Below are 19,825 nucleotides of genomic sequence, written 5' to 3' on the forward strand. Positions count from 1 at the left end.
ACGGGTGTTTTAGGTCTTTTTGAGCGAAACAAATTTTTCCAATGCTGTTTATCTGAGACCGCAGCTGTTCACAAAAAAATACGAGGCGAATAAAGAACCAGAAATTAGAAAACCAGTTTAAACTTAAATCGTAAACGCAAAAAGCGTAACAAAATAATCGGGAGTTTTGAACTGGAATACTTTGTTTAAATGGTTCATGTCAACACCCGGACCCTGTTACAGAACAACAGTAGGACCCCGTAAATCAGGTCACTTAAGTGCCACGAAAATCAAAGAAGCTCCTTAAATATGAAATGGGCCAAAATTTAATAAAGTGGCTTTAGTACCTAGTGCGCAGGCTGTATTGGAGATTAAATCTCTAATTATTTTCGGCAGATAATTGCGATATCAATACTCTTTTTTCTATAACAGTTTTTTTTTTCTGGATTACACAAGTCGAATATTCAGTAACATTCCTTTTCGTTTTTCAGCCAGCATTTAATTTTCCTGTAAAAGCACATGTCAAGGTGGAGACAAAAGTGAAATATTTATCAAATCATTCATGTTAGTGGATACAGCCCTCCTCGCTATTACAGACATTTTATTTTGGTCTGAATAAAAAAAAAAATTCAGTCGATTTTAATTTTAAAAAGTCCCTTTAATATGGGCAGCTTAATTGTTAAATACGGCCAGCTTTTGGCGGCCCGTTGGGTGGATAACACTATCCACTGGATAAATCACTTTCAAATCTAAGATAGCGCAGTTAGTTTTGTTCGTTATCCACTGGATAGCGATGTATCCAGCGGATAGGTTTATCTGCCCTTTGAACAAATTGGACCATATGTTCAGCTTCTTCATATTGGTGAACTGATTAACACGTCCTTTATTGTGCTGTTGACCTTGACGACTAACAAACTAAAACAAGCTAAGGCGATCTCACAATCAACTTTCTGGTCATCATTCACTGACTAAGGTACCGTAGATTCCGTGTATGTCCTAGGTAACTTGAACAATGATCTTCGTCGAATTTCTCTGACGGAAACTGTTTTCTCCTTAAATATGTCCACTTTACACTTACTTTGGGCTATCTCACTGACATTAGGGTATCCTGAACGATAGATAAAGTCCGTTTGCTTGTATCGATTCACTTCTTATCTTTATGAATGTAACTTTTTTTCAAATATAAGTTATGAAGCATCATCGTTCCAAAATTCAGAAAACGGTTTAAGCAAAATAAGCGTCCATTTTAAACCTTCTCTATTAGTTCAAACCCATTATTTTTTACTGGAAATGTAAATTAGTAACCGTATATTTTCTAGTGTAGAATGTATTTGCACTGCAGAAGAGTCAATGTTTGTCTCTAATATCTCGCTCATGCAGACTTGAACTGAAAACTTTTTCCCGTTAAATAGCCATTTAACAGAGCTATAATTTACGGTTTTCAGGCCCCTTATGTTAAAAAGGAAAATTTATTTGAAAACGAGCTTCTTTTCATGTATATCTGATTCGTGGAGCTAAAGCAACCTGAAGCGAGCAAAATTTTGCATGATAAACGATCTTAGGAATATATGCTTACACACTGGCAGCTGCAAAGTGTTCGACGTTCTTTTTTTCCATCATTCGGTCTTATCACGAAAGCTCAACGCTTCTATCCGATAACGTTCTATGAAATATTTCCATGCTTTCTAATTCCGACATGCAAACCAAAAAATAAAAACAAAGAATTATTTTAAAGATGCTCCATTCTCAAAACAATCAACAGGCAGGCGAGATGCGTTCAGTGAAGACTGGAGGAAACTTTATAAACCAGAGCTTTGAAGATGACAAACAAGACTCGGCAGAATCCGTGCAACAGAAGCACATCACGGATCATGTAGAAAACTCAACTGGCCATGCAAACACTTCACAAAGATCAAATCACGCCCTGTTGGCGCTGGTCATCATCCTATGCTTAATTTCTCTAGTGGTTCTCCTGTTCACACTACTAATGTTTGGGAAAATTGGCGGTGGATATGACTGCTCAGCAAACGAAGGTCAGTGTACAAACAAAGAGGTATCAAATGGTTTTTGCGAGCATTTGCGAGCATGCGAGCACAGCGTTTTTCTGTGCGAGCACGAGCATTGACAAAAAAATAGCCTTGCGAGCAACGAGCACTTTTCAAAAACTTACCTCCCTGACTAAAAACCGAGCATGCGAGCACTTGTAAAAATGTGCGAGCACGAGCAAACGAGCACCCACTAAAATTTTGCAAGCATTGCGAGCACTGCGACATTTTTAGGAACCATTCTTGACTCCTAATACTCCCAGTCACTTCATGCTACAGAAAGCGAGAAATAAGATCCGGTTACTGTGCCTTACGTTTACCTTTCACGCTTGTAAATTCTCATGCATGCAGTGGAAAATATTGTTAAAAGAAATTAACCCCCCCAGACCGGGGGGGGGGGCGGAACGGAAAGTGCCCGCGCTGACTTTGAACACTTATAACTTTACTTTTTGACATAAAGTAATTGTCACGTGATGTGACATCAACATCCCACGTCACGAATATCAAAAGATAGCTTCTAGGACATACTATATCCTTTAAGTTTTATTGCGATTGCTTAAATATTCTGGAAATTACGGATGGGGGGAGGCGGAATCCCCTCCGCGGTCTGAAAGATTCAAAAAAAGATTTTCAGAAGAAAATAGACTCAGTCTAATTACATGAATGATGAATGTTTCACAGCTGAATTGAAGTTCTTTCTATTTTTAGCTTCTTCTCAGGTGTCTTCTGCCTCCGCCAAAAGCCTGGCAATGGATTCAGCCGAGATAAAAGCCCTTGGAGAGAATATGACAAGTTTTCACCAGGCCTTGGTAAGGACATGCATTATAAATGTATATAATAAAGCTAACTGTAAGTTAGGTGTAGCTATAGATAACTAACAATCATCTTGTCAGCACAAATAGAATACTACTAACTCACGTCATTACCCGGGGGGGGGGGAACTTGACCTACGTTTAGGTATAGGGGTGCTGCTGAGGGTTTGAAAGCCTGACCCTGTTCAGGACAATAAAAATTTAAAATACCTACCCTGTGTAGGACAACACACCTTTTTGAAGACCCTATTTAGGACAAAGGACGACATCGACAATCATTTACACTTTATTGTGATTGTGTCCCGTAAGCGATGTTCGACGCATTGAAATGCGAACACCGATCCCACCAAATAAAATTATGTTTTTTTATTGAAGCGAAAGCGAAAACAGTGTAAATAATCGAAGATAGGCTTGCTGCCATACCCTGTCTAGGACAGGTTCAGGCCCTGTTTAGGACAGAGGAGCTTGAAATTATATACCCTGTTCAGGGCCGGAGGAGTCAAAAACCATACCTTATCCATCTTGGTAATCGATGGTAAATATCTGACATGATAAGTATTAATTAAAGATCTCTTCGAGATATCGACTTTCTTGCATGAAGTTGGTATGAGTAGAAGGTTTATCCTGGGCATTGTTGTTCGAACATATCATGGAAGAATTCAAACGTCTTTCAGTTCAAGCATTTTTTATATTTTCGCGAAGGAAATGCTGTATTTATCAGTCGCGACGGCTGGACGCTTTGCGATTCGTATACTTTGGCTTGGTTAAAAATGGTAAACTTTGACGCTTGCCTTTAATCGAAATAGTTGTTTCCTTTCGAATTAGAAAGATTTCTACTCGGCTTAATGCAGGGTTCCCGATTAAGGTTACGCACGATAGAGTTACCTTTTGCCTCGTCACGCAATCTTAACCCCACATTGAGAAGTAAATTTTCGTTTGGATATTACCAAAAGCCGCTTCTCCTCGCGTTATTCTTTACCTTACGGCTACACATGCCATTTCTAACGACTACATTTCCAGTAAATCAGTTGCTGTTTTTTTTCTAATGGCGATGCATTAACTTCTAAACACAAGCAAAAACTTTTAGTGTTTACTGCTTCCCCCGGAAGTAATTTCACAACAGGCTACAAAAAAACTTGTAAATATCACTTCACACCTGCATTGAATGTTGCAATCCTAAATTGTGCAACTCAGCAGAAATAATCAATTGTCACGAAATTAGTTCCCTTTGGTTAACAATTAGCAACGCTTTAGTGTGTGAAAGACTTGTACCAGTACAAATTTGCGTTGTTAATCGTTTTAGGTTAAATTAATATTAAATTTCCTGTTTGTAATAACAAAAAAAAGACGCTGTATTCAACTTAGACGTTGCTAAAACACTTAGATTGTCAGTCCTTTGTTACCACTGATTTTTTATATAAATTAGAGTAATTCACAAGGTTTTCTCTCGCTGAGATATATGGTAACTTAACTACAAAAAATATTACGATATCTTTTACATGTGATGCTGACATATTGAAGTGCATATTTCAGATGAAGAACATTGATTCTGCTTTCACCGCGTTGACGTCCCACTTGACAAAAACGAGCAACGACCTCGCGGAACTTGACAATACTCTAGGAAAGGTAAAAAAAGCCTTCATCATCGCCAGCTATATATTGAAATATATTAATATTTACTTTACTGTTAAAATGGTAATTCATCATATTGAACTACGCTTGCTGTCCCACTTACTGACCCACACGACTGATCATGATTGACCGATAGACCGACCGAGTCGAGACTGACCAACAGATAGATCAACCGACCAACCGACCAACCGACCAACCGACCGACCGACCGACCGACCGACTGACCGACCGACCGACCGACCGACCAACCGACCGATCGACCGACTGACTGACCGACTGACTGACCGACTGACTGACTGACTGACTGACTGACTGACTGACTGATTGACTGACTGACTGACGGACGGACGGACGGACGGACGGACGGACGGACGGACGGACGGACGGACGGACGGACGGACGGACGGACGGACCGACCGACCGACCGACCGACCGACCGACCGACCGACTGACTGACTGACTGACTGACTGACTGACTGACTGACTGACTGACTGACTGACTGACTAACTGATAAACTGCACACTAAGATTATTTATTCCCTCCCCTATGAAAAAGGTTCTATTTCGTTTGTATGTATGTCCAAGGTTAACAGGCGCCGTCACTTTATTTCAGACGGAGAACCTTGACTCTGCTTTTAATGAGATGACGTCACACTTGGCGGAAACGAACGAGAACCTCGCAGTACTCAAAGATACTCTGAAAAAGGTAAAAAGATCCCTTGAGCGCTGTATTTTTGAAATACAGTATTCACTTTGCATTTAAAGTGATGATTTATTAAAGAGCTACGCTTTCCGACCCACCGAGAGCAATTTATTCATCCGTCTAGATAACTACTATTCCCAATAGGCCTTTTTCACGATTTTTTGCCAGGAGTGTTTTGACATTACAGTGCAAATTGGGCACATGCCATCTGAGTTAAAATCGGGCAATTTCCGCTGGTTTCTTATATTTCTAATAAAGATTTTTGCTATGTATTCTAAGTCTAAATGAGGCAATTCTTTTAGAACATAAGATTTAGGCAAATTCAAAAGCGGAGCTTCCCAGTTTTTTTTTTATTATTTAACAGGACTTTAGTACTCTGGTAAGTAAGTAACATTTTAAATTAAGCAGGCTGGCCCATTCAGCTTCGTGTTTTCATTCTGGTAAAAAAGCGGCCAAAAAATAGTGGTACAGTGTCCCAAATTTCTCACACGTTTTAAATAAACTCATGAGAAGAGAAAAACAATTAATCTAAAACGAAATTCACGACAAAAGAAAATTGTGTAATGGCGATAAAACAATCAACTCCTGGTCAAAGAAAATTCACTCATGGGTAACCTCGTCCCCGAGTTTCTTGGGCTTTAGTTGAAAAGGCCTGTATAGCGGCTGAATGAAGGCAAAAAGCATGAAGACATATTAAAAATTAAGGCTTGGAAATAAACTAACGTTTGTTTCCTTAAATTTGCTAATTGAGTCTTGTCCTTATTTCACGCAGAAGACTGCGAACAGTTTTTTTTTTTCAAGCGTGCGAAGCAAGCGTGCGACGCGAAAACACGAACACAAGCGAGTCGCGCGAAGCATTTTTTGTCACAATAAAGAATTAAGATCAGTCTACTTACAACGAAATTAATTCGAAGAATATATGTTTCGAAAGAAAGTTCTGTCTCGCTCACTTTTTCTCGTTTTTCAACTCACACAGTGAACAACGCGCAATAATTGTTGCCTTGGGATTCTCTCCCCCTTCGTCAGAGTCTGTACGAGCGGGCGGTTGGCAAACTCTTACGACAAAACAGTGCCGTAGCAAGGGTAAAATAAGCGGTGGTGCACGCGAGCACTGGAGGCGTGAGCCGCTGCGAGCCGCTAGGGGGGTTTGGGGGCACGCTCCCCCAGAAAATTTTGAAGGCTAGAGGCTTGGAAATGCTATTTCCAGCGTTCTCCAAGAGCTATTTGTGATTTACAAATATCGCGAATTTGAGACTTTTTTTAAGACATTTTGACATTTTTGTGACATTTTTGAGACATGTTGAGACATTTTTTCACATTGTTGCCACGATTTCTGGTTTGTTTTAGTTTTTGGCTGTTTAATATTGTTGTGCATCACCCTACATACGTTTAAAATGGAAAGAAGTACAAATGCTATTGTTTCAAACCTCTCAGGAGATAAAATTTTATTTTCAACATTTTATACAGGTCTGTTTTGACTTTTTGGGAAAAAAAAAAACTGGAGGGAGCACAGGCCCCCCGACCCCTCCCCTTGCTACGGCACTGCAAAACCAAACTTTTTCAGCATCAGCATTGTATAGACGATGTACAATAATCGCCTCTGTCTCTCCTCAGTTTCCTGGATGTCCGGAGAACAACCCCTGCAAGAACGGGAGGATCTTGCATTCAGCGGACGTGGAGGGCAATTTTACATGTGTGTGTGCTCCAGGTTTCTATGGAAAATATTGTGAGAAAGGTTAGTAACGAGTCGTCTAAAATCTCAGGTCTCCAGGATCAACAGATTATTTACCTTGTCTCCGGGACATCACAGCAAAAAGAACACGCTTATCTGTTGTTATTATTCAACAGATTCACACGATGTCCTTATATGGTTAGAAAGTCATTTGTATCGGTCATATGTACATAACACGCAGGTATCCTACCCTGCATAACCACAGTTTTTCTAGCTGTGAAATTCGTTACGTTGCCAATTTGTTGAAAAATAATTAAAAAACTCATTAATAATTCATAAAGAAAATACAAAAGAAATTAATGTTTAATGAGTGTTTTTATATCTGATAAAGACACAGCTAAACTTTACGTCCAATTTTCTAGGCCAAAATAACCCCAAATCTAAATATTAGTGCAAGAATGAGTTGATCTACATCAGAAGATTTTTAAGCCGTTCAATAAATTTGCAGTTCGTGTTTTATCAAGTCTAAAACACTCGCCGCTGCGCCTCGTATTTTAAACTTGATAAAACACTGCTGCTCATTTATTAAACATTACAACAATTATCCTGCTCAGTCTTTTGGAATATCGTCTGATTTTAGACATTTTAGCCAATTCAGGAGATATTCTTGTCAAATTCACAGGATAATTAGTAAATAAAGCCTTTCAGGCGGCTGGTATATTGAAGGATAGTGTCCAAACCTGAAGGATTGTCCAAAAAATAAACAGTTGGCCGAGAAGCGAAGCTTCGCGGGTAACTGTGAAAGGGGTTTATTTATTTTATAACCTTCCGGTCAATTTCCACAACGCGCTTTATCGCCAGTTAATGGGAAAAACCTACAAATCACGGCATAACTGCGGCTGAAATAAACGCAAGTTGTTTGGCTTTCGTAATATTTTTAACACTATGATTTGACTAAAAAGTTAGACCTGAAAAGATGACTTTGTTCGTTTTCCTTATAATTGTCTAAAAACTCGTTTGATGGATATCAAATCGGACGGGGTATATTGTCTGATACCCGTCGTGCGATTTTGTACCACGTGATGTATTTGTGTCCAATTATTGAGTGCGCGCAAAAATTCATCGGTGGGTTATAATAAAATATAAAAAAGTTTGTTCTGTCTAACCTATTTCCATTTTAAAATTCTTTCAGCTGCGAAGTCATGCCATGAGCTCTATGATGCATACAAGTAAGTCATTACATGTCAATGCATATGTTTGGATCTTATCCCCCAGGATCTTATCTTATCAGTGAGAACATAAACAATACACTTACATATCGATATTTGTCATCGATTCACGAGATATTCACAAGACATTTCGATTTTTATGTTTTTTTTTTTTTTTTTTTTTTTTTTTTTTGAAGTGATTCCTCAGTATTTTATTGCGCATCCTCCGATCACTGCGCAGGATTTGACGCTTATCAACAAAATGGCGGCTTTTTCTATACGGCTCTTCTCCAGAAGGAGATAAATCGTCGTTTTCTAGTAAACAAGGATGGTGACCTACATATTTTTATTGCACAATTTTGGTGTAAAAATTATCCCGCCTTTAAGTTATAAAATTAATATAAAAGAAAAACTGTTTGAAAGGGGAAAAAGATATAGCTTAAAGCCTACATATATATGTATATATATTTATTTAATCACGCGCTGTAAACTGATGAAGGTCGTACGACCGAAACGTTTTTAGTAAATTTTTATATTTTATGTCATCTTAGCCAGAAGTTGTCCGTCCTTGGTCTTTCTCTTCAATTTCTATATATTTCTATATTTTAAGAAAAACGACAATTTTTTTAACTTTCAAAGACATGTTTCGACAGAGCATCTGTCATCTTCAGTTGAATGGTTTACAAAGCACAGTGAGTTGAATAATAAGTAGAAAAAAAGCTAATTAAGACAAGTAGTAACAACAGAACGTGAAAATGTGTGAATTAGAAGGATAATTTTAGATTTACATGGTGTAATTGCTGATTGAGGCAAGGTAGTTCCTTTTGAATATGGATAGCCTCCTTTATCTTAAGTTGAGAGCTGGTAGAGGCGTGATCTAAAATATGAAAGCTTTCTATTGAATTCTGAACGTTGTCGCTCCTTGTGTTCAATAGCTAGCTTTCATATTTTAGATCACGCCTCTACCAGCTCTCAACTTAAGATAAAGGAGGCTATCCATATTCAAAAGGAACTACCTTGCCTCAATCAGCAATTACACCATGTAAATCTAAAATTATCCTTCTAATTCACACATTTTCACGTTCTGTTGTTACTACTTGTCTTAATTAGCATTTTTTTCTACTTATTATTCAACTCACTGTGCTTTGTAAACCATTCAACTGAAGATGACAGATGCTCTGTCGAAACATGTCTTTGAAACTTAAAAAAATTGTCGTTTTTCTTAAAATCTTTACGTGTCTGCTGTTCTCAAGATATTTCTATATATATCTACTTCAACACCTCCAGCTAATTGTTAAATATCCCACAGTTTCACCACAAGTCGGTTGGTTACGCTCCACTTTGGCCTGGCACCAACTTCCGTTTTCTGTCACATGGGAGATTTTGGATGTGGAGATGGGGCATGGACAACAGTCATGAAGACTGATGGCAGCAAGGTACCCACATGATGTGCTATGATCTTGATTTTATTAATATACTAATGCAAATGCTGTAATCTGATTGGCTGAGCTATCGTACACTATCAGCCATTACTGTGCAGTGACTGAAGGTCGTCTACAAAATGGCGACATTTTCTCGTTTCTCCGAAGTTCAGAGGAAGTTATGAAGTATTATTATCTAATCGAGAAGACTAAAAGAAAGCCATTCATCGTTGCTCGAGTTTAAAGATGAATTACAGTCCGTACTGCGCAATCTCGGCTGCAATGTTTATGTGAGCCTCACAAACAAAGCAAAACTAAAAATTACGTGACAAACTTACCTGTTTCTTCATTATTAACGCCAGATATCCTTGCAGAACAAATAATAACAAGTAGAAGAACCTTGATGCTATTTCAAACCGACGTTTCAGCTCATCGGAAATTCTTGAACGATGCGAACTGTAATGGCGGACTAAAAAACTTCATGTATGCTGTCAACGAAGTGTAACGTTTCAACGAATTCAAAACAAAAACGAAAACAAACCCCGAGTCTGCGCAGTACGGACTGGAAATCAGCTTTAAATGTCAAAAGTGTTGAACGAATTGATGAGTGCGTATGTACACAACTGCAAGTTTTAAATAACAATTCAGTCCGTGCGCGATTTCGATGAAGCATGAAAGTTAGATAGCATTTCATTTCATATGTAGAGAAATAATAAAAAAAACATCATTTGAAGGAAAACAAGTTAGAACTATTATATAAAACAATTAGATTATTCGCTCTCAATTACTATGATGAGGTCGGACCTCATTAACAAACTATTTGATTGAATACGCAAGGGCGGTTTTGCTGTTTTCCATTTACCTACTAGAAGATGGTTTTCCATGTTCTATAAGAAAATAATGCACGCTTGAGGTCTTTAAAAGCTGCTAGTGGATGCCCGAGCCGTCAGGCGAGGGCATTCAGCTGCTTTTATAGACCTCAAAAGTGCATTATTTTCTTATAGGACATAGGAAAACAATCTCCTAGTCGGTTCGGATTATAGCTTTAAAAAGAGCACAGAACTTACAGGACTCGCAGCCGCTCATGGCATTTTACAAACGCACGCAACATTGGTAAAAGTGAAAGTTTAGTTTATTCTTTTCTTTGGCGGCTGCTTTATAAATAAACCAAGATACCATTTCATTCATATTTCCTATTTATATAGTCATCTTTCCAACTACCAAAAGATTCTCACAAAGCCGACAAATCTAGTTGAAATATTTACGCATTCAAGTTTTCAATTTCATTTAACTTAAATGAAAAATTTTCATGCGTTCGTTTCGCAGCAAGTTTTTCAAATTCGCCTCTTACTCGATTTAAAAAGAACAAAAGTGGAGTTTTCTGTCTTCAGATTGTGGCTAAAAAAGGTTTCTTACCTCAAAGCGTTTTGCGTGAGTCCGGCTTGTTTTGCTAAATAATTTCCAATTAATTTCGGGCAGTTCACGGCAAAATAGTGGCGTATACAAATCCATAGAAAAACAACAAATTTCAACGATTCTTTCTTCATCAGTCGCTTCATTTGGCACTGTCTTACTTCCATTTAGGCAGGTAAAACGCTTCTGATAAAAACTCGCTGCTTTAAAGCATCATTTAAACAACAAAACAAGAGGATAGATGCGAAGTCGACGAAGTCGTTCAGCAAAATTCGACAAACAATTCGCACATCAGGGGTACCGGGCTTCTATAGTTTTCAGCTATGTTCTATTAAAAATAATGCCCGCTAGAATTCCATCGCGCGTATACAGCGCCTATATTCTAATCGCTGATAGAACACAATCTTTTTAATTTTTTTAACGAAGGCTGGTGAGCAGTACAAAGTAAGACTTCGTGTAGTTTTAAGCTTTTGTTTATTTCCGACGCGTTTCGTCTATAACTGAAACTTCTTCAGGGAATTAATACGACTAACAAAGGCCTGCGTATAGAGCACATTCGCGTGCCTTAAGGTGCATTTCCACTGTCGCGTTTTTTTTTTCACTCAAGTTAATGTACGTGAAAATTATAAACGTACGTAAAATTGAAATTTTACGCGCGCGGTTACGTGCGTTGACTTGACGTTGTCCAATTTCCAATGCCACGTTTATTTCTAGGTATTTACGTAAGTTACACGCACGTATACTCACTTAGCGATCGTGAGGGTTTACGAAAAATTTCAACTTTTTTCGCGGCTGTCTGCGGTTACGCATCGATTTAACCAATCATACTTTTGGAGTTTGTAACATTACACCACTTACCATGTGGACGCCATTTTTTTAAAATCGCCGTTGATGTAATTAAAACGTACATCAGATGTAGAAGAACCGAGAAAGTTCGAAAATTTCCAGCAATATGGAACTGGCTATCGACCCAAATTACAGGAACGCAGTTACTGAAGTAAAAGAAAACGGCTGGCGTCGGGTCACCGTGACTGTGGATCGGGAAGCCGGGAAGGCCTACTCAAATCTTTATGTTCTCTATCGAAAGTATTTATAAAATGACTCGTGGTCATATTCACGAATTTCTTTTACTGGCATGTGGTACTCCGGCCCACTTGATAACAATTAAACGGTCTTACCCATACCTCTTGCAGTATTTTCGTCTTCTCTTGCGAGTCTATTACGTCTTTGCAGGCGCCATTTCTATGGCGGCAGGCAAACTGAATCAAGTTATCCGCAATCTCCCTGTGCTTGGCGCCAAAATTCAGGATGGCAGGCAATTACGCACGTTTAACGCACGTGAAAAAGAAACGCATTTTATTACTTTTTACGCGACAGTGGAAATTTGCCCACGTACGGTTTTTAACGCACGTTTTACGTACGTTATTTATTTACGCAACAGTGGAAATCCACTTAAAGCTAAACTTCCCATGGGAAGTAAATGATAACTAAAGAATGCTGTAAACGGAAATCAGTTATAAAGAAAAACGCCTCTTCGAACTTTTGGACCCCATTTAGAAGTGTTGGTTTTTCTGGAGGGAGAAAAAGCGGAGAACACGGAGAAAAACCCTCGAAGCAAAGACGAGAACCAACAACGAACTCAAACCACATATGACGCCGGGTCCAGGAATCGAACCCGGGCCATATTGGTGGGAGGCGAGTGCTCTCACCACTGCGCCATCCCTGCCTTATGTTATGGATAGAAGTTATGAAGTAATCTATCAAAAGTTAGAAATTAAAAATTATATATTGTTAATTTCTTTACAGTAAATGGTTTGAACCCAAGAGTATCATCTTCCGCTCAGATTCTTCTCAGAACTACTCTCACCCGGACGATCACACTATACGAACTACCATTAATTTCTTTCTCATTATTTCACAGCGCACTTTTCATTATAACTCGGAATACTGGAGTAATAGAGCTGAGTACAACCTTCGTGGAGGGAAGACTGGGTTTGATTCTCAAGAGACCAAGTTACCGACCTACTGGAGCACGCCCTTTTCCAAGATATGTCTCGGTATGAAGATCGGTCAACAACTCAATTTCATTACCATCAACACAACTGAGACCAGCTCTCTGTATTCACTGATCGCTGACGGGAACTACCACTCCACCTCACTGGGTCGTGACACGTGGAAAACACTGATTGGTTCTGAGGCCTCTCTGCAGACCAACTGTAACAAAGAAGGATTCAATGCTGCCTGTTCTTATATCGGCAATTCTAAAGCAAGGATCGGTTTCCTTGGTAACGAAAATAATGACTGTAAGTCTTGTGATTCCAGAATCGGGTTTGGCACGGGTGGAGTTCCTGATGACTCAAACACATGTGGAAACGAGGCTAAATATTCCACAGATAACGGAGACAAAAATATCGTAGCAATGGGGTACATCCTAGTACAGTAAGGATGAATTTTTAAGACCTTAAGTAAGATAATGACCCACTCCCCCACCCCCCGGTTATAAAACAGAGTTCATGTTGTAGGCTCTCTCACATCCAACTTTTATCTTTAATAACTCTTTACAAAACATTAAACTTCATGTAAGAAACAGGTATTTATTTAATAGGTTTGCTAGTAGAGTGCAAATAAAAACGTTTAATCAGAGTAGCTTTCTAAGAATGTGTCAGCGTCGTCAGAGTCTTAAAGTCGTGTCAGTTTAGTCGAGTCGTTTTTGCGTTGTGTTTCGCTTGGTTAATCACATGTCTTATTTAACCAATTTTGTATTGTCTAAGTTTGTTTGCTTAGCTACGAAAAACATATACAAAAGCCAACAGTAGTTTTAACGAAAAAAAAAACCTTTTTCAATCTGTTTATCTTTTCACATTAGCTTGTCTTGTAAAAGTAAGCTTAGAGTTGACATCTAGGATATATGCGTTTTGGGAACGAAACTGGCTGCGTTTACATTATAGATGCTCTTTCGTAACAATAATTTTTAAGCCCGATTAGGTACCATTTTTCAGGGTTACTTTCGGTTATTTACTGATTTCTAATATACCATATCCGCTTTTTAGTGACAGTGTTCGACCTGTCTTTCAAAAGCAACCATGATGTTTGTTTTAAGTGCATTTTTATTTGACTACTTTGGGAAGATTTCGTGTACTTCAGGACTTGTTACTATTATTGGTCTAATTTTTTACTTTGGACTTTACACTTTAATCTTAAGTGTTTTATTACCATTAGCGTATTGGGTAATGGTATATAGTGAAAATAAATCTAGGATTCCAATAAAGTCAGATATTTTCAAAAGAATCCCGCTTTAAATTTCACATTGAAGAAGTTATACTTGTTTAGATAAACGCTTGTGAGAATGAAAAATAAGCTACCGCATTTGTAAAGCTTGTAAGTTATAATTACGAGATAAATCAGAATAAATTGCTGTTGGAACCAAGTTGTGTCTCCTCCTTTACCTCCGTAGACGTTTTAAGTGACCAGTTAATTTCTGTTCCCTGTGTTTTCAGAGCGTTCCTCTCTACAGTTCAAAAGATTCAGTGAACACCCGAAGAAAACGTTGTGAAGTGAAGTGAAGTGAATACTTTGTTTGCCCTCGGATTGTAGAGTAGCTTTTAACATAGCTAATATCACCGAGCATTTCAACAGTACAACGGCACAATGGGCAAAGACCAGACCACAACACCGGGAACTTCGTGCCCTACTCTTTACGTTAAGTGTGTGGGTTCTTTTACGTCCCCTGCTGACCATAACACTGAAGATGCAGGAGACGGGGCCTACGGTTTATCGTCCTTATCCGAGAAGACTAGAATATCTAACCATTTGCAGTTGTTATTGCAAAGGCAGCATATTCTCCTCAGTTATTTTAAGACCCTGAGTGTTGGTCCGGTCTGGGACTCGAACCCGATACCTCCCGCATGGTAGTCCGGCGCTCTACCCACCTTAAAGGGATTATGTCACGAATTTTAGCAAATTTTTGAATAACCCAAATTTGTGTCGTAGGAAACTTAAAAATATTGGTAAATTTGTATTAACAATTACTATTTTAAGGGCACTTTAAAAGCGCGTTTGGCTGCGAATAGATTGGAATTTGAAAACGTTAACCAACATTTTCAACCTGTTTCCGCGCGCCTTCAAACAATTCGATATTTATAGCCGAAGTATGATTTCAATCCCCAAATAAAGGTTATATCTTTCGTAAAATGTTCAGACAATGTTTTCATGGGTAGAGTTGCCTACCACTGACTAATTTCATAAAACAGTTTAGACCAAAAGCGTGCGAAATCCCCGTGATGACATAGTCCCTTTAATAATAACCTGCCATAAAAGCTTGAAGTTATCGCTTATGTTTGTTTCAACCTTTCGCTGCTAGCAATTATTATCATGTCAGTTGTCCATGCTTAGAACTCCAGTGCAACATCTAGATCGTAAGTTCAAAACGGATTTTCCATGCAACGTTAACGTGTGAGAGGTGCAGTGGCCAAATAGTTAGTGCGCTGGACTCCGAATAGAGCGGTCCGAGTTCGAGCTCTGGCCAAAGTTACTGCATGTGTTGGGTTATTAAAATGAGAAGGAAACTTTTCTTTAAGTACTCTCACAGTGTGCCTCTCTCCACCCAAGTGTATAAACGGTGTGAAACCGAAAGAACAGTTGAAGAGTCAACCATTCCTTGTTTGTAAACGCAGTTGCACCTAACATAACATAACATAACATAAAAACTTTATTTATCCTCGAATTTTATATAGCTAAGACAAGCTAGTTTCTTCGAGAAACAAATGAAATATATATTAAAAATAAAAAATAAAACAAGTAAAATAGAAATAACAATATTATTATATCCGTTAACTACTTACACATTAAAACTATATAAAAATACAAATTTACAAAGTTTGTTCTATTCAGCCCCTCCCCAATGATAAAAAATCTTAGCTAAAAGTACATTGTCGGATTGCTGTAATGAAGTCATTTAGTGATGTCGCAGTTTTTATAATTTCTGGTAATGAGTTCCAAGTCTTTGCAGCAAAATAGCTGAAAGATTTTAGTCCATATGTTGTAGAAGACGGCTTCCTTAAATGAAGAATATCACTTCCCCTTAGGCAGTAAGTTACAGAACGCAGGGAGAAGAGATCTTTTAAATACTGCGGGTATTCTTGCAAAAACAGGCATTTAAATATAATGATGAGCATGCTGTGAATCCGCCTGTCACTGAGGGTTACACTGCCTATCTGCTGCAGAAGTTCATCGTAATTGGAGTCTCTGTCATTTAAGATAGCCCTAAGTATTCTTTTATTAAGCGTCTCTAGCTTGTCACGATTTCGAGCGCTACAGAAATGCCATACGGGCCCGCAGTAAAAGAAGTGCGGAAGTACAAAAGCTTTATAAAGGCGTAGCAGTGTACTTGCCGGAAAGAGCTTACGGAACCGTATCATAAAATTAAGCTGATTATTTATCTTTTTACACACATTGGATATATGTTCATCAAAGCAGAGTTCGTTATCCACAGTCATTCCAAATAAATCAATTGAATTCTTTACTGGAAAGGAAAAGACATAGTCAGTTTTCCCCATTATCATGGCTTGATGTTTGCTGGGATTAACTAGCATGCCATTGTTTCTGTACCATTCGTTTGCAATCCCAACGTTATACATTATCCGCCTATCCAGTGCTGCAGGGTCAGTGTCCGAATCGTATAGTTGTTCATCATCAGCATAAGCATGAAGCTTCACGCCCTTGATGTGATAGAATAAATCATTAATGAATGATTAATGATTTAACCTAGGAGTTCTGCGTGTGGGGAACAAAATGAGCTGTTTAGAGATTGAAACTGCGTTTACCCTTATAGCTCAAAATGAATTGTATTTGTTTTGAAGGCTACGTGGGGTATTTTTCCTTGTTCGATTACCCTCTTCGCGTCAAACGTTTCTTGTTTATCTGCAAGACAAAACAGTTTTGAACATAGAAGCCGCGAGAATAGCAGATATACTACATTGATTGTACATATTGTCATTACAAATGTTGAACTCAAGAAAAAAACACTAATGTTGGAACATGTGTGCTTCTCGTGTTGTGTGCTTCTCGTGATGTGTTCCTTTTAAACATGAGGTTACGTTCGCTCACGCAATCCCGAAAGAAATGTTTGTTAAAACAGACGACACCCGAGGAAGGACGCACTAAAAACATTCGTAGTGATCACTATAAATTTTTAAAATTCAAAGCCTTTCATAACGTGTACATCTTACGCAATCAATAAAAAAAGTGCTTTAGACCTTTAGTAGAATTTAAATTCGTCCAATTCCTCGGGGCACTTCAGAAGTTGACGGAGAAAGTCGTAAGGTCGTTCAATACTCTGCAATGATCCTCGGAAATCTTCGGAAGATAGTCCACACCATTCGGTTAAAAAAAATTCACACTCAGATTAGGCGCTAGGCGTTCAAACTACAATCTGACGATCTTTAGGCTCTTTCCGCAAGCTTCTGAAGAGCTCTGAAAAATATTGGAGATCTTCAAAGTCAAGTACATTACCACGATCCATCCAAAAGGTGACATAAATGTTCCTTTTATCCGTTTTATTAACCAAAATTGTACAGTTAAAACATTTTTACAGCCATTAAGGTTGCCACACACACGGAGGCATACGTGTCCGGGACGTAGTCCATGTTACGGTTCCCTTGAAGGGTTTACACGAGTGGAAATTTAAATTACATCAAGCTTAGGACTTGGCAAGTTTGCAGTGAATGTTTGCTGAAACATTAATGTCTCAAACTGGTTTCCTGATGCGGCCAAAAGGAAACAAAACTCCCAAACCTTTACCAAAACTCGGAGTCAACAACTGTATTATTCGTTCATTTGCTTAAGAAAATATAACAAAAAAGAACAATCGTTTGAGCGAAGATTAAATGACGGTCCACACAAAAAGATAGATCGAAGCGCGCAATCTTAAGACTAGATCGTGCATATTGCTTAAAAAACGAGTTCGATCATAAGTATACCAATGATGTCTAGCTAAGCAGGGTATATAAGGAAAGATCCTACCTTGCTCCTAAGCCATCGGGCTTTTTGCAAGACGACGTTGTTGGAACTCTGAGTGTTTCAATTCTCGGAATTTGTTGCGGTTGGTTTTTACCTTATGGTATCATAAGGTATAGTGAGGGTTTGAATGTCACTCCATTCCCGTTAAACAATTAATGTATGCATTAATCCGCATTAAAAGTGAATTAAACACGGTTTCCCCTCTCTCCCGTACTAGGTTTTGTTTTGTCCACATAGTCGTGCCATTGTCTAATGTTCATATATGTGGGGGGAAGGGGGTGGAGCAAAAGCGGCACTACAGTCTACATGTTTTCAAAATGGCGCCTGTTGTGTCGAGCCCGACAAGGCGGATTTTTGTTCCTTTCGCTACATCTTTGATCAAAATACACTTTTGAAGACCTCAAGAACCAACAGAAAGTGTGCTCAAGAATGCTCAAGTGAAAAATGCGACTTTCCCAATGCGAACGAAGCATAGTGGCAACGATTGCGGCTGCCGAAGAAGATGGACAAAATGTTACATTAGCTTATTGATTAGGAAGGACGTTTTGACGACAATCGGAATCCTTGATGGTGGTATTAACTCAATTGGAGAAGATGAGATTACTAAGAAACTGCTCATGCTAGAAAATTTGAAACTGAAGTACAATGTGCAATCACAAATTGTTTCTGAACTTATTAAAGTTTTAGCAGAATTTCATGTAGAAGTAATTCAGTCAAGCTAAGTTTGTAGTTTCACCTTGGAACCGAAAGAAACTAACATTGTCAATTAAATTGACTGATGTCGATAATTTTGTCGTCAGGAATTGAGTTGCCCAGCTGTTCTAGTTCAATGTGCAAAGACAGATTGTTTCTGAAATTAACTTTTAGCAAAATTTCGAGTAGAACTACTTTAACGAAGTTAAGTTTATAGTTTCGCCTCCGGACCGAAAAAAATAACAATGTTAATTCTGTAGACTTATTAGAAGTTAAGTTGCCTAGCTGTTCCAGTTCGATGATAGATTGTTTCTAAAATTCAGTTTAGCAGAATTCAAGTAAAAAAACTAAATATAAATATATTGCTAAAGATAAGGAGTTCTGGCAACCTTAAATAAAAAATATAAATGAACTGAACAATGAAGAATTTCACAGCCTAGTTATCTCGTGTTACGTTATAATTAGTTATCAAATCCTGTAATAGAAGAAATCATGTCAAGTAAAAATAGCAACATGTTTATAATTCACAGTAAAGGTTAGAATAAGTTTATTCCTGTCATCTCTCTCAACAACTCAACAACCATACCTTAATTAGTCTACCCTCTATCATGTTGTTAATGTCACATTGCCATGTAACAACAAAAGCAGTTTCAATCAGGTTTATATTATTTTATAAGTTCACTTTACCCCTTTTGTTTCTGGACCAAATTCTTCTAAAAATAACAGTGACACAAGGCACTGACCAAAACAGCTTTCATTAATAATTTCAAATAATAATCTTGGAAATAGTAGTCTTTTTCAATAGTGTGTTTAGTGTGGTAGAAAGAAAAACCAGTGTGAAAAGAAATGCATTTTTACCACTCGCTATTCTGCACGCTGCACCCCACTCTATGTAAACGCCAAGGACAGGCTATGGACTATGGTACACTAAGGACAGACTTTTTGCAGTTTTCATATAGGTGACACTTTGCACAGACTTGTAACTACGAAAAAAATGATTAATCTTCGTCCATGATCAAAAAGCTAGACTATGATTAATCCCTCATTTCTCTCCGCGACATGATTCTCTCACACGATGGCTATGTACTATAACCTCGTTCCCAGGGTCTCCCCCCCCCTCCGAGCAAGAACTGGAGGCTGGGGGAGTCCCTGGAAACGAGGTGGGCTCTGCTAATCAGTCACAAATGAGCAACTACTTACTGTATATATTTAAACAGAAAGTTATTAGCG

General features: G+C 38.3%; 1 protein-coding gene across 1 annotated transcript; it reads left to right on the plus strand.

Annotated features, from left to right (window-relative positions):
• Positions 1-863: 863 nt before the first annotated feature.
• LOC144632920 (uncharacterized) lies at positions 864-14,306 on the plus strand. The gene is made up of 9 exons (XM_078491684.1): positions 864-952; positions 1,742-2,012; positions 2,733-2,833; positions 4,370-4,462; positions 5,082-5,174; positions 6,786-6,906; positions 8,036-8,072; positions 9,361-9,487; positions 12,807-14,306. The coding sequence occupies exons 2-9, from the start codon at positions 1,751-1,753 to the stop codon at positions 13,326-13,328; spliced, it is 1,356 nt and encodes a 451-aa protein (XP_078347810.1). The 5' UTR covers positions 864-952; positions 1,742-1,750; the 3' UTR covers positions 13,329-14,306.
• Positions 14,307-19,825: the final 5,519 nt, after the last annotated feature.

This window comes from Oculina patagonica, chromosome 12, assembly GCF_052425735.1.
Source record: "Oculina patagonica isolate OP01 chromosome 12, crgOcupat, whole genome shotgun sequence".
Classification (NCBI taxonomy): Eukaryota; Metazoa; Cnidaria; class Anthozoa; order Scleractinia; family Oculinidae; genus Oculina; species Oculina patagonica.

Coding starts and splice junctions, on each gene's coding strand:
- LOC144632920 (XM_078491684.1), top strand. CDS start 1,751: ATGCGTTCAGTGAAGACTGGAGGAAACTTTATAAACCAGAGCTTTGAA. Junction 2,834..4,369: donor CAAGTTTTCACCAGGCCTTG/GTAAGGACATGC, acceptor TGCATATTTCAG/ATGAAGAACATTGATTCTGC. Junction 5,175..6,785: donor TCAAAGATACTCTGAAAAAG/GTAAAAAGATCC, acceptor GTCTCTCCTCAG/TTTCCTGGATGTCCGGAGAA.